The sequence below is a fragment of the Topomyia yanbarensis genome, chromosome 2 (assembly GCF_030247195.1).
Source record: "Topomyia yanbarensis strain Yona2022 chromosome 2, ASM3024719v1, whole genome shotgun sequence".
NCBI classification, from domain to species: Eukaryota; Metazoa; Arthropoda; class Insecta; order Diptera; family Culicidae; genus Topomyia; species Topomyia yanbarensis.
In genome coordinates, this window is record NC_080671.1 from 436,434,587 (window position 1) to 436,450,393 (window position 15,807).

The 15,807-nt window shown below is 33.5% G+C and overlaps 1 protein-coding gene across 1 annotated transcript; it reads left to right on the forward strand.

Moving 5' to 3' along the window:
- Positions 1–5,747: 5,747 nt before the first annotated feature.
- On the forward strand, positions 5,748–7,831 carry LOC131685539 (histone deacetylase 3). Its single transcript, XM_058969346.1, has 4 exons — positions 5,748–5,910; positions 5,984–6,288; positions 6,346–6,509; positions 6,567–7,831. The coding sequence occupies exons 3-4, from the start codon at positions 6,352–6,354 to the stop codon at positions 7,702–7,704; spliced, it is 1,296 nt and encodes a 431-aa protein (XP_058825329.1). The 5' UTR covers positions 5,748–5,910; positions 5,984–6,288; positions 6,346–6,351; the 3' UTR covers positions 7,705–7,831.
- The last annotated feature ends 7,976 nt before the right edge of the window (positions 7,832–15,807 follow it).

Genomic DNA, 15,807 nt, shown 5'->3' on the forward strand with positions numbered 1-15,807 from the left:
CGTGGGTTCCAGAGCAGTTATTACACTTTTCTTCGTTTGTGCACCGCGCTTTAGTGTGACCGTATGAGAAACATCTGTAACACATCATCGGGGACGGGTAGTATGGCCGTGTGGGTACGCGTAGAAGTCCGAATCTTACGTAATCCGGGGGAATGGTACCGTTCATTGTCAGTATCATTATCCCGGTATTGGTTGCACCATTATCAGTCCGTCGAGTTATTCTTCGTATATTTGTTACACCTTGATCGCGAAGATTTTCGCATATTTCGTCCATATCCACATCAGCTACATCCCAACAAGTGACAACACAACGGCATACATTACGAGTCGGATGGTGAATTACTTCAACGGGTGTTTCGTCAATTAACGTTGTCAGTTTCATTAATTTATCAACCTGTGCCTTGCTACGCACTTCGAGAGTGTATTTTGTACCACGAAACTCAGAAATAGCTCCAGCAATTGCGCCACCAGCGGCTATTTCAACCGACTTCCCAATCACAAACGGTTTCTTTGGCAGCGGTATGCCATTTACGCCCTGTAGCAATAGGTATACAGCATCTCTGTACTGATTTTGTTTATCATGGTAGTGAGGCAAAGTACGTCTGTTATTTTTACCTCTCCCAGAGTTTTGGTTTTGTCTGCTGGGGCCGGGATTTGGAGTGATGTCCGGAGGTTTAGGGGCTGGCAATGGGCCATCCATAATTATTGGTCAGCTGCTCGAAGCAGCGGCGAATCGATATAAATTTTACAGGCGAAAGTTAACTTTATTGATCCGTCGAGAGTAGATGACGTTTGTCGATTCGTTCGTTTGTTTTGTTCCCTTGTTTCTGCTCATGCACAAGATGAGTGATGACGTTAATCACAGGTCACTACCAAGCACATCCAATCTATTCGTTATCACTTGACCGTAGGGCACAGGTTTGCTATAAACTAACACTTCTTTATTCGATGTGAAAGCTTTGTTCACGTAATCACAATGGCCACTACCGATAACCACTTTTGGATTCCAAACAGTTGCGGTAAAATTGCCGGTTCGCGGTGACAGTTACAGTTCCGTCCCAGGCTTAAACCATTCTTATAATACCACTATAGCAACTAGCTGAGAATTTCACAAATGTTCATCAAAATATTTGACACAATGTACTGCTACCTTTATGTTTGAGTAAAATTCAACGAAAGTTTTAACAACGTTGGTTTTAAGGTATTCGTATTAAAAATCTTACACTAAAAAAACAATCCAAATTAGAGATGAACGACACAAAAGCTGAACGTTGATGATTTCAAAGCAAAATCATCCGATGAAATAGTGAGTGTGGGATCGAATTAATTGATATCTTTTTATTTTATGATTTTGAATGATAAACAGTGCCAAATGAATGTCTTCAGCGGATATTTGACTGAGCATACACAGAAAACTTGTCATTTGTTTTTGTTATTTGTATTTGTAATTTGCTATTTGTTATTTGTTATTTGTTATTTGTTATTTGTTATTTGTTATTTGTTATTTGTTATTTGTTATTTGTTATTTGTTATTTGTCATTTGTTATTTGTTATTTGTTATTTGTTATTTGTTATTTGTTATTTGTTATTTGTTATTTGTTATTTGTTATTTGTTATTTGTTATTTGTTATTTGTTATTTGTTATTTGTTATTTGTTATTTGTTATTTGTTATTTGTTATTTGTTATTTGTTATTTGTTATTTGTTATTTGTTATTTGTTATTTGTTATTTGTTATTTGTTATTTGTTATTTGTTATTTGTTATTTGTTATTTGTTATTTGTTATTTGTTATTTGTTATTTGTTATTTGTTATTTGTTATTTGTTATTTGTTATTTGTTATTTGTTATTTGTTATTTGTTATTTGTTATTTGTTATTTGTTATTTGTTATTTGTTATTTGTTATTTGTTATTTGTTATTTGTTATTTGTTATTTGTTATTTGTTATTTGTTATTTGTTATTTGTTATTTGTTATTTGTTATTTGTTATTTGTTATTTGTTATTTGTTATTTGTTATTTGTTATTTGTTATTTGTTATTTGTTATTTGTTATTTGTTATTTGTTATTTGTTATTTGTTATTTGTTATTTGTTATTTGTTATTTGTTATTTGTTATTTGTTATTTGTTATTTGTTATTTGTTATTTGTTATTTGTTATTTGTTATTTGTTATTTGTTATTTGTTATTTGTTATTTGTTATTTGTTATTTGTTATTTGTTATTTGTTATTTGTTATTTGTTATTTGTTATTTGTTATTTGTTATTTGTTATTTGTTATTTGTTATTTGTTATTTGTTATTTGTTATTTGTTATTTGTTATTTGTTATTTGTTATTTGTTATTTGTTATTTGTTATTTGTTATTTGTTATTTGTTATTTGTTATTTGTTATTTGTTATTTGTTATTTGTTATTTGTTATTTGTTATTTGTTATTTGTTATTTGTTATTTGTTATTTGTTATTTGTTATTTGTTATTTGTTATTTGTTATTTGTTATTTGTTATTTGTTATTTGTTATTTGTTATTTGTTATTTGTTATTTGTTATTTGTTATTTGTTATTTGTTATTTGTTATTTGTTATTTGTTATTTGTTATTTGTTATTTGTTATTTGTTATTTGTTATTTGTTATTTGTTATTTGTTATTTGTTATTTGTTATTTGTTATTTGTTATTTGTTATTTGTTATTTGTTATTTGTTATTTGTTATTTGTTATTTGTTATTTGTTATTTGTTATTTGTTATTTGTTATTTGTTATTTGTTATTTGTTATTTGTTATTTGTTATTTGTTATTTGTTATTTGTTATTTGTTATTTGTTATTTGTTATTTGTTATTTGTTATTTGTTATTTGTTATTTGTTATTTGTTATTTGTTATTTGTTATTTGTTATTTGTTATTTGTTATTTGTTATTTGTTATTTGTTATTTGTTATTTGTTATTTGTTATTTGTTATTTGTTATTTGTTATTTGTTATTTGTTATTTGTTATTTGTTATTTGTTATTTGTTATTTGTTATTTGTTATTTGTTATTTGTTATTTGTTATTTGTTATTTGTTATTTGTTATTTGTTATTTGTTATTTGTTATTTGTTATTTGTTATTTGTTATTTGTTATTTGTTATTTGTTATTTGTTATTTGTTTTTTGTTTTTTGTTTTTTATTTTTTGTTTTTTGTTATTTGTTATTTGTTATTTGTTTTTTATTTTTTTTTGTTATTTGTTATTTATTTGTTATTTGTCATTTGTTATTTGTTATTTGTTATTTGTTATTTGTTATTTGTTATTTGTTATTTGTTATTTGTTATTTGTTATTTGTTATTTGTTATTTGTTATTTGTTATTTGTTATTTGTTATTTGTTATTTGTTATTTGTTATTTGTTATTTGTTATTTGTTATTAGTTATTTGTTATTTGTTATTTGTTATTTGTTATTTGTTATTTGTTATTTGTTATTTGTTATTTGTTATTTGTTATTTGTTATTTGTTATTTGTTATTTGTTATTTGTTATTTGTTATTTGTTATTTGTTATTTGTTATTTGTTATTTGTTATTTGTTATTTGTTATTTGTTATTTGTTATTTGTTATTTGTTATTTGTTATTTGTTATTTGTTATTTGTTATTTGTTATTTGTTATTTGTTATTTGTTATTTGTTATTTGTTATTTGTTATTTGTTATTTGTTATTTGTTATTTGTTATTTGTTATTTGTTATTTGTTATTTGTTATTTGTTATTTGTTATTTGTTATTTGTTATTTGTTATTTGTTATTTGTTATTTGTTATTTGTTATTTGTTATTTGTTATTTGTTATTTGTTATTTGTTATTTGTTATTTGTTATTTGTTATTTGTTATTTGTTATTTGTTATTTGTTATTTGTTATTTGTTATTTGTTATTTGTTATTTGTTATTTGTTATTTGTTATTTGTTATTTGTTATTTGTTATTTGTTATTTGTTATTTGTTATTTGTTATTTGTTATTTGTTATTTGTTATTTGTTATTTGTTATTTGTTATTTGTTATTTGTTATTTGTTATTTGTTATTTGTTATTTGTTATTTGTTATTTGTTATTTGTTATTTGTTATTTGTTATTTGTTATTTGTTATTTGTTATTTGTTATTTGTTATTTGTTATTTGTTATTTGTTATTTGTTATTTGTTATTTGTTATTTGTTATTTGTTATTTGTTATTTGTTATTTGTTATTTGTTATTTGTTATTTGTTATTTGTTATTTGTTATTTGTTATTTGTTATTTGTTATTTGTTATTTGTTATTTGTTATTTGTTATTTGTTATTTGTTATTTGTTATATGTTATTTTTTATTTGTTATTTGTTATTTGTTATTTGTTATTTGTTATTTGTTATTTGTTATTTGTTATTTGTTATTTGTTATTTGTTATTTGTTATTTGTTATTTGTTATTTGTTATTTGTTATTTGTTATTTGTTATTTGTTATTTGTTATTTGTTATTTGTTATTTGTTATTTGTTATTTGTTATTTGTTATTTGTTATTTGTTATTTGTTATTTGTTATTTGTTATTTGTTATTTGTTATTTGTTATTTGTTATTTGTTATTTGTTATTTGTTATTTGTTATTTGTTATTTGTTATTTGTTATTTGTTATTTGTTATTTGTTATTTGTTATTTGTTATTTGTTATTTGTTATTTGTTATTTGTTATTTGTTATTTGTTATTTGTTATTTGTTATTTGTTATTTGTTATTTGTTATTTGTTATTTGTTATTTGTTATTTGTTATTTGTTATTTGTTATTTGTTATTTGTTATTTGTTATTTGTCATTTGTCATTTGTCATTTGTTATATGTTATTTGTTATTTGTCATTTGTTATTTGTGTATGTTATATGTTATTTGTTATTTGTTATTTGTTATTTGTTATTTGTTATTTGTTATTTGTTATTTGTTATTTGTTATTTGTTATTTGTTATTTGTTATTTGTTATTTGTTATTTGTTATTTGTTATTTGTTATTTGTTATTTGTTATTTGTTATTTGTTATTTGTTATTTGTTATTTGTTATTTGTTATTTGTTATTTGTTATTTGTTATTTGTTATTTGTTATTTGTTATTTGTTATTTGTTATTTGTTATTTGTTATTTGTTATTTGTTATTTGTTATTTGTTATTTGTTATTTGTTATTTGTTATTTGTTATTTGTTATTTGTTATTTGTTATTTGTTATTTGTTATTTGTTATTTGTTATTTGTCATTTGTCATTTGTCATTTGTTATTTGTTATATGTTATATGTTATTTGTTATTTGTCATTTGTTATTTGATATTTGTTATTTGCTATTTGTGTATGTAATCTGTTTTATATAAATTTGCTCGTTGATTCAACGCGAGACCCTGCTAGTACAAATGTATATGGAGCTAAGGTATTTATTTAATAAAGTTAACGCAAAACAAATATCTAACCAAAATGCTCCGTGAACTCGTTAAGGTTGCACAGAGAAAGCGCAAAATTCGCAAACGAAAAAAGCAGTTTTTTTCCACACCGTATGTCAGATCTTCATAAAAATCAATCGGCAGTACTGTAACAACATTCTACATACGCTGATTGATTTTTATGAAGATCTGACATACGGTGTGGAAAAAAACTGCTTTTTTCGTTTGCGAATTTTGCGCTTTCTCTGTGCAACCTTAATGAGTTGTATTAAATGAGCGTGCACATTCAACATCACACAACGTCACAACAACAAAGTGCCCGAATCAGATGATCTAAATGCTGATGACCTAAATGGCCATCGCCTGATATTTATGTCACCAAAGCGTCATTGAAATCATTGCAATCGTGGGTGGTAAAGGTTTTAATTGTTTTGTGTTCTGTTTAAAGATAACAAACAATCGACCAATATTAGTGCTGATTGTGTTAGTTTACATATTGTGACCGAGCGGTTAGCTGGAGGTAAGAGGACCTGTCGTGCCAATCCAGTATTTTGCACAGTCTAACCTTGTTTTCTATTCCGGATCGCCAACAGGATCTTACCGGATTGCTCTGTACATGAATCCATCCGGTGATCAACGGCTTGTCTTGCTTGAATGACCATCGAAACAGTGCAGCCGCACTCAGAACATTCATTTATGCTTCATCAGCAATATCAACACCATCGCGTGCAAGAGCCACCACAGCAACAACAACCACAGATCAAACCACTAGACTTCACTTTGACCAAGCGACTTTTAGCAGCCGTATTTTTCCTGCTTGTTATTTACGCCTGGAAGCAGTACTTCGACGAAGGAAAGCGATCAGATACTACTTTTTCGTAGTATCAACGCAAATCAAGTAAAATTCATCTAAGTTTCTCAAAGAATGTGAAATGTACTATAGACTTCTTTCCAGGGTAAGATGAGTACCAAGAAGGTGTCCTATTTTTTCAACCCGGACGTAGGAAATTTTCATTATGGGCCAGGACATCCAATGAAACCACACCGGTTGTCGGTTATTCATCATATGGTAATGAACTATGGACTACACAAAAAGATGCAGATTTATCGACCTTACAAGTTAGTGCTGGTTTTACATTGGTTTGTACCTATCTGTATATACTTCATTTTTTGCAGAGCTAATGCACATGATATGTGCCGCTTTCATAGCGATGAGTATATCGAGTTCCTGCAACGCGTGACACCGCAGAACATTCAGGGATTTACCAAATGTCTATCGGTGTTCAACGTCGGCGACGATTGTCCGGTGTTCGACGGGTTGTTTGAGTTTTGCGCCATGTACACCGGGGCTTCGCTCGAAGGTGCACAGAAGCTAAATCACAATCACAGTGATATCTGCATCAACTGGTCCGGTGGACTACATCACGCTAAAAAGTTTGAGGCATCCGGGTTCTGCTACGTCAATGATATTGTAATCGGTATTCTGGAGCTTCTCAAGTACCATCCAAGGGTGCTGTACATAGATATTGATGTTCACCACGGGGATGGTGTGCAGGAAGCATTCTATCTAACCGACCGGGTCATGACGGTTTCCTTTCACAAATACGGTAATTATTTCTTTCCGGGCACTGGCGACATGTATGAGATAGGAGCGGAATCGGGTCGGTATTATTCAGTAAATGTACCGCTGAAGGAAGGAATTGACGATCAGAGCTATGTACAAGTTTTCAAGCCGGTTATTTCTGCGGTAATGGAATTTTATCAACCAACGGCAATAGTCCTTCAGTGTGGCGCGGATTCGTTGGCTGGTGATCGTCTCGGTTGTTTTTCGCTTAGTACGAAAGGTCATGGAGAGTGCGTTAAATTCGTGAAAGATCTGAATGTTCCTACGTTGGTGGTCGGCGGCGGAGGCTACACCCTGCGAAACGTGGCCCGATGCTGGACGTACGAAACCTCCCTGCTAATCGACGAAACCATCTCCAACGAACTGCCGATGAATGACTACCTAGAGTTTTTTGCGCCTGATTTTACTCTCCATCCGGACATTCCTAGCAGGCAAGACAATGCCAATAGTAAGCAGTACCTGGAGGCCATCACACGGCACGTATACGATAATTTGAAAATGTGTCAGCATGCACCCAGTGTTCAGATGTTCGACATTCCAGAGGATGCCCTGCCGGAGGAAGTCAAAGTTAAGGAAGAACCCAACCCAGAAGCAAGGATGACGCAGGAAGAGGAAGATAAACAGGTGGAGCCAAAAAATGAGTTCTTTGATGGAGATAATGATAACGATAAGAGTGAGAATGAACCGTAACAGTAGGCTTAGTATAGCATGTTTAGAATTAGGTAGTATTTTAAGCTGAAACAGAAGAACCGTAGAGCAGCGATTGTGTTTAAAAGTATAAGGTTGACGAAATCGCACAGAATGCGATGCAACTTTTTTATATGTAAAATAATAGAATTATAATCGCATACTACGCAATCACTATAATTATTGCACCTGATGTTTGAAGTATCATTCTCCTTCCACTACTATGATATGCATAACTGTCCCATAAACTACGGATTTCCCATGCATATGGAACCGCAGGTGTGCACTCTTTAAAAACTGAAAAAATGCAAGTTTATGTTGAATCACTTGAATGGATTCGGCGCGTATCACACTTGTGTGATAATTCAATATGGTGTGAAATTATTAAAATAAAAGTGTTGATCTTGTTACTTCTAAACGCACATTTTCCAAGTGATAATTTGGCAACACCCACAGTTTGAATACCCCTCGTTCTGGAATTCCAAACCGGTTGAACCGATTCCAGTCTGTCTGAAGGGTGTGTGTGACAAACAGACGCGAGAGTGAGCGTCACTTTGACACGCATTTCTCTCAGGTTTCCAATGAATTGAGCACTCATCAATTTGAAACCCGCACACGAATATCTCAAAAGGTACACTCACGGAAACCTACCCAAAATTGAGTTATGTTGATACGATCTTGTTGGGTTGATTAACGATACTCCTTGCTCAATTCATGCGATTTGGCCCCATCAAAGATATTCTGGTTGCAGTTGAAAATCGAAATAGTGAACTTGCGCCTTTCAATTTTTGTCCTATTTTGCTTACTCTGCAAATAGGGAAAAAACGAAAGGCGCAAGTTAATTCTTCGATTTTCAACTGCAACCAGAATATCTATAAAGAGAAAGATACACAGCTTCGATATTTTTCATAAGCGAACCCTACACGAGCAAAATTATTGACATTAATCTAGATATTGATAAATATATTGAAGATGTGTATGCAATATTGATTCTATAGTAAAATGACTAGACATCCCGAAATTAGGCGGGACTAGCAAAACTGTGGAAAGAGAACTGTTCAAGCATGATTTTTGAAAACACCGTAACTAACAAATGTAAACAAACTGAGATTATCACTCCCCCGCATTCTACGCATCTTAATGTACAAGCTGACAAACATTCGTTTCATTATTCGGTAATGCAGCTGAAAAATGCGCAGTCGAAATAATGACGAACAAACAACTGACATGTCAACAGTGCATAAATACAGTTTCGTCATGTTAGTTACGTTAGGTTTGGTACTGCTGTAACACTTACGTTATTTTAATTTAATCGGTTTTTTGTAACTAAATCATTAAAATATACTACAATCTTTCTACTAAAATGCGCAATATAGGTAATGTTTCTATAAGGGGAACAAGAGCACGCAGTTCCTTAATTCTAGCCAATATTTTAGAGAAAAAGAATGCAAGTAATGTTATTCTAAGCACAACTAATGCACTTTCAGAACATTTTTATTTTTGATTATCTAAATCTATCCTACAGTAGATCAAATCTAAATACTTGTGACAATGCGAGCAAAAATGAGACACTAAAATCGACTAATTGAAAAATGTCGAAAGTGTAAGAGTGATGCTCAGAATAACGTAACCTTTATTTGTCTTCAACACACTGCTCAAAAGTGACAAACTACAAATGTTGGTTGTCCTCATTGGCATACTGCCTCGGCCGAACAGTTCAGTTATAGAATTGATTAAAAAATGATAAGATTAGTCACCACAATTGACGACTCTGAAATAACGTAAGTGCAACAAAGATACCAAACCAACGAAACTAAAACGACGAAACTGTGAGCGTGATACAAATAACATCGTAACTTTAATTTTTCTTCAATCCGCTCTTTTAAATGTCTTGATCGCGAATGTTCGTTCCATTCAATGGAAAGGCGTCTTTGGTGAGCATTTTGGATGAATAATTGGTGTAAAAATCGGCATGGTTTTTAAATAACATTTAAAACAAAGTTTCGAAAATGTCATCGCCGTTTTCTCTGTTTGGGTGAAGTGCGAGTTTCGCTGTTTTCAAAAATCATGCTTGTGTTGAGATTCCATTTTGGATTGATTGGATTCGGGTTTAACTGTCAAAAACTAATCCAATCGAACACTACACGCCACCGAAAACTACCTAAAATTAAGTACTTTTGACCCAATCTCGTTGTATCGTGCAGGAAGGTAAAATTAGGTAAACCGGGTTGAAGGTAGTTTCCATTTAACTACGGCAAAAATACCAGGTCAGCATGGCAAGCAGAAAGTTAGAAAAAGTTGAGCAAAGCGAAATTGATGCTGGCAGAGTTTCTGCGAGCATTTTGCGCGATTTGTGCGAGAATTCTAGCAAAAAACTCGCTCAAATGCAACAACCGTTTTGACAGAAACGATTAAACCAACCGATGCTGCTCACTTTTATCCAGAATCGAGCCAGAAATGTACGACCAAGATCTCTGCACGCTTCCTGCCACATCTTTGTCAGATGTTTTGCTCGATTCATGCTAAATTCTACCAGGTAGGAATTGCCAGCATCTTTGCACAGTTTATGTCCGAAATATGCCAGGGTTTAGCTCGGTTCCTGTCAAAATTTGCCAGAAAACGCGAGCGAAACCGAGTTCGCCCTAGCTCAACTAACACGACAGGATACGCGCAGAAATCTGACAGGGCTGCCAAACCAAGACTTACAGAAATCTAGCAGAGCGGTCTCTGCCAGAAAATTTGCTCACTGGGTAATAACTCAACCTTGAGTTTAATTTACTTAAATTTAAGTTGAATTTACCTAACTTTGAGTATACCCCAAACAACTCAAAAGTACCTTACTGCACGGAAGACCTCGACTGAGTCGTAGCTCTCGTCTTGTTTTTGACAACACTAATAAGTGCGAAAGCGACGCACAGCTCAAAAGTACCTAAATTTAAGTTAAAAGAACTTATTCTGTAGGTTATTTTATGGTTGCGTGTATACTTATTACTTCCCACTGAGACGTCCAAAAAATTGTTTCAAAATTGTTCAACACGGGTCCAACGATGGACATTTGTTGAACGGTTATTTGGACGTTGTCCAAATTGGTCCAACGAACGTCCTTTATTGGACGATTTTGAAACCAACCGTTCTTAGAGGGTTCCCTCTAAGAACGGTTGGTTCCAAAATCGTCCTATAAAGGACGTTCGTTGGACCAATTTGGACAACGTCCAAATAATCGTTCAAAAAATGTCCATCGTTGGACCCGTGTTGAACAATTTTGAAACAATTTTTTGGACGTCTCAGTGGGTTATATCACTGGACGTGTTGCCATACAATGCCGGGGCATACGTTGCCAAAACACTGTTTTTCTCTCCGCAGTTTTCTTTCTAGAATTTTTCTAGGCAGGGCAGTCGCGTATTTAAAGAACTTGTCCCGCATGGTTAGACGTCCAGGAAGGTGTCCAACATTTCCCCTCATGCTGGTTTTAGTCCAAAAACATACAGATCATGATGATGATGCAGTGAACCCACCATCAGTGCAAGGGCTACGCCAGTGGCTGCAGTTGCTTTTAACGCCAAAGCCAAATGTTGTTAGCAAACGACTTTCAATTTATCGCTGTATATGAAGGTCCAAAAAGGGTTGGATCCATAAGCAGAAGTTCATAAGCGCACTCCATAGAGACAAAGAATCTCCTTCCACCAATAAAATCCAGACGTTTGAATAGCGACATTTGCAATATTCGTTAAGGCACTCCTTGATGGTTTGTATGAAAAGAGCGCGTCAAACTTACCATGTCGTGGCAGATATGAATGTTAATAATAACTACATGATTCCGACGAATTAAGAAGTTAGTGCAGACATTATTGTCTTCTTACTAGAGACAGGCAATCCACGTACCCTAATCCATGGCATGGTTTGTATGATGCCCTGATGCACCCTCCCAGTCCAAATATTGAAATAAAAAATATAATGAATGTAATGAATATAGTTCAAATCGCCTCCGATTTTATCAGTTTTTGATCCGATTTTGTCAGCCTTATATGAAAAATTGATAGTTGGTAGTTTGATGGGCTTTAGCAGACGAACCAAGTTGATTTCGAGTAAATCTTTTCTTGGGCATATATTTCTTATCTTGCAACAATGAAAATTTTATTTTTATCATATTCAAACTAAATAATCAAAAATGGTTGTGAGGTTATATCTAGGGACTAAAGAAGCATATTTTAAGAGCTTCGGTTTATTAAAAAGAAAGGAAAATATATGTCACGATTTTGTCAATGTTCCCGTTTTATCAGCCTAAAATTCACCAAGGGGCTGATAAAAACGGGTCTTTACTGCATATAAAATGAGATAAAAATACGTATAGCATTTGTGAAAATAATGAGTACGGTGAATTTGAATCCAAATATAAATAAATTAATACTAATTAAATGAAAAAATATTCAATTAAATAATTGCAAAATATTCAATTAATGCCAAGCCCTAGGGGCAGATCACTTGTGATGCATTTTTAAAAATCAGCGAAATTAAATGCATTTATTTCCATTAAAATAGAAATTCATAATGTATTTTGTGTTGCGTGCAATATTTTTCCGTTGCCTGCAATGTGGTTTGCGTTGCGTGTAAGACGTCAAAACCCTACAGAAAAACTAGCCCTACATTTAACAAAACGTCGAACAAAGTGGGTCAGCGTAGGACGTTTGTTAAACAAACTTTTCTGCGAGGGAGTGCCAAGCTGATGCAAAAATGGAAATTAAATGCATTTTTTCTAATTTGATGCAAATTTGTTATACATTCTTAGAGTGATCTGCCCCTAGGCCAAGCCACACATTTTATATGAAAAGATCATAGTTTAATCTCTTGTTGTTACGAAGTTATTAAGAAATTTTCGATAAAATAAGTGCAAATTCCAAGATTTGCTGTTAATTAAAAGCACTTATATAGTAGGTAAGTGCGTTAACTTCGGATAGCGGACTATAGGGAGTGCTGTTTAAATTTTATTCTACCACAAACTACCCGAATGATCCGGTTTTAATCGAATTTACTAGTGTTCGTTGATTGGAAGCGATTTTTTTGGGCAGTCGGCGACCGAGATTTGTTCATTTGTCGTACACTATTAAATCTCAATCTCCGGTATCAAAAATATGTAACCCACTATCAAATGTATTGCTTAACTGGTTAGAATATTACTTTAAACGTCGAGCATATAATTTATTTGCGTTTCTCCATTTCTAGGCATAATTTGATTGTTATTATGCTAGCTACACTATCTTAATCGATCGCTAGAATTGCACCCGTATCATGTGCTCGATTTCCTAGATATTTACGGAAAATAATACAATAATTTCATAATAAAAAGTGCTTCCAAAATGACTAAAATACCACATAAGATAAAAAAAATGAGACGGATTTTTATGGAATGTTTCGTAGAAAAGATGCATATTTAGTATAATAGCTCAGTGCAAATAAAATCAAAATAATAAATTCAAACGATCTCACCAAAAACCAGTGGGTTTTCAAACTTTAACCATTCTCGTGGTTGGTTCCGAGGGTGCTTGATCAGATTCTCTGATACTCAATATAAACTGCAACTGAATTACATTAAAGACTGCTGATGATTTCAGTGTGAAGACCAAACCTATTCCTGCGCCCCAGCAGAGAGCATGACATAACTAACTTCTATAACTTCATCACTTTTAGTGCTAATTCCAGTATTGAGTGAGTGTTATCATATTTACTGTAGATTATCACAAGAAAAAGAAATCAGGAGCAAAAACGCGACAGATAAAAAAAAGTCCACTTCTTGCCAAAGCCTACTTCTGTATCCTAAAACATACAGATCATACTTCAAAAACGTTAATTTAGTACAAAGTACCCAAGTCAAGGAGGAGATCGGTCGGCTGAAAAACAACAAAGCTGTCGGTGTTGATCAACTACCCAGTGAGCTATTAAAATACGGCGGTGAAGCACTGGCTAGAGCGCTACACTGGGTAATCACCAAAATTTGGGAGGAAGAGATTCTTCCGGTGGATGGAGGGTGTCATTTGACCAATCTACAAAAGTGGTGACAAGTTGGATTGCTGCAACTACCGCGTGATCACACTATTTAGCGCCGCCTACAAAATCCTCTCTCAAATTATTTGCCGCCGATTGTCACCATTTGCAAGGGAGTTCGTGGGTCACTACCAAGCGGGATTCATGGGTTCCCGCTCCACCACGGACCAAATATTCGCGATTCGGCAGGTTTTGCAGAAGTGCCGCGAATGTGTCCACACCATTTGTTCATCGGCTTAAAATCGGCGCATGACATAGTCGATCGAGATCAGCTATAGCAGATAATGCACGAGTACGGTTTTCCGGGTAAGCTAACACGATTAGTCAAAGCGAAGATGGATCGGGTGATGTGCGTTGTTCGAGTATCAGGGACACTCTCGAGTCATTTTGAACCTCGAAAAGGTCTACGTCAAGGTGATGGTCTATCGTGCCGGCTGTTCAACGTTGCGTTAGAAGGTGTAATAAGGAGAGCGGGATTACACACGAATGGCACGATCTTAAGCAAGTCCGTCCAGCTTCTTGGTGTCGCCGACGACATTGACATAATGGTCGAACAAAATTCGCCGCCGCACGAAGTTGATTATCTACAAGACGCTGATTAGACCGGATGGTCCTCTACGGCCACGAAACCTGGACTGTGCTCGTGGAGGACCAACGCGCCCTTGGAGTTTTCGAACGAAAGGTGTTGCGTACCATCTATGGTGGAGTGCAGATGGAAGACGGAACGTTACGCAGGCGAATGAACCATGAGTTGCATCAGCTGCTGGAAGAACCATCCATCGTACATACCGCAAAAATAGGACGTTTGCGGTGGACTTGACACGTCGTAAAAATGTCGGACGACGACCCAGTAAAGATGGTTCTTGAGGGCGATCCTACAGGAACAAGAAGACGGGGCGCACAGCGAGCACGGTGGATCGACCAGATAGAGGACGACCTGCGGACCCTTCGAAGACTGCGAGGCTGGCGACAAGCAGCAATGGACCGAGTGGAGTGGAGATGGCTTCTGCATGCAGCAAGAGACAACAAGGCTCTATCCTGAACGGTAAGGTATGTAAACAGTACAAAGTACTCAGAAACGTTTTTGAGTATTGGTATCTAATCTTATAACAACGGTTGGAATGGGCAAATTGAGTAAATTTAGTCTGGTTTCAACGGAACCTTTGTCAATTGCTACTATGAGTCAGCCTATGAGCCTTAGCAAAAAGGCTAGCCTGGAAATGTATTCCTATAATAGGTTTCTTGAGCGTATCACTTTATTCTATATAATAGGATTGGCCTATTGAGGCGATATTATAACATTCTCGTCTCATGTAGAGTCCGCAATACATCCTATTGGGTACATCTCTTTATCATGCATTAGTGCTAGCTGTTAAGTTAAAATCCTACTAGTTAGCCATATATTTTAACAAGGATTCGCTCCTTTGGCCATCTAAATTTTAGATCGGTGCTTCGATGTATACGTTACGATGGGTGAAAATCCAATTAGTGCAAACTCAAAATGTTGTCTCCTATTTTTCGTTAAAGTTGAGAGTCTTTCTTATGGAAATGTTTGGTCCCTTCAAACCATCCACTGGTTGGAGAATGCCAATATTATGTTCACAATCACAGTCTACAACTGATTACGTAGTCAAGTTGGTTAGGTTCCGATTCTTATGTTATTTGCAAAATTTTGTGCCGATTATATTTCTATATTAAATAGTTGAGCTATATTGATTTATGTAATAAAAGAAGAATTTTATACTTCGTGTAATGTAACATGGGGGCAGATCACTATAAGAATTTATAATAAATTTGCATCAAATTGAAAAAAAAGCATTTCATTTCCATTTTTGCATCAACTTTGCACTTCATCTTAGAAAAGTCTGTTCAACAATCGTCTTACGCTGATCCCCTTCATTCAACGTTTGGTTGGATGTAGAGCTAGTTTTTCTCAGTGCTGCGACGTATTGCACGCAACGCAAAATACAATCTGAATTTCTAATTTAATGGTAAAAAAAAAGTTCATTTAATTTCGCTAACTTTAAAAAATGCACTACAAGTGATTTGCCCCTAGAATGTAAATCA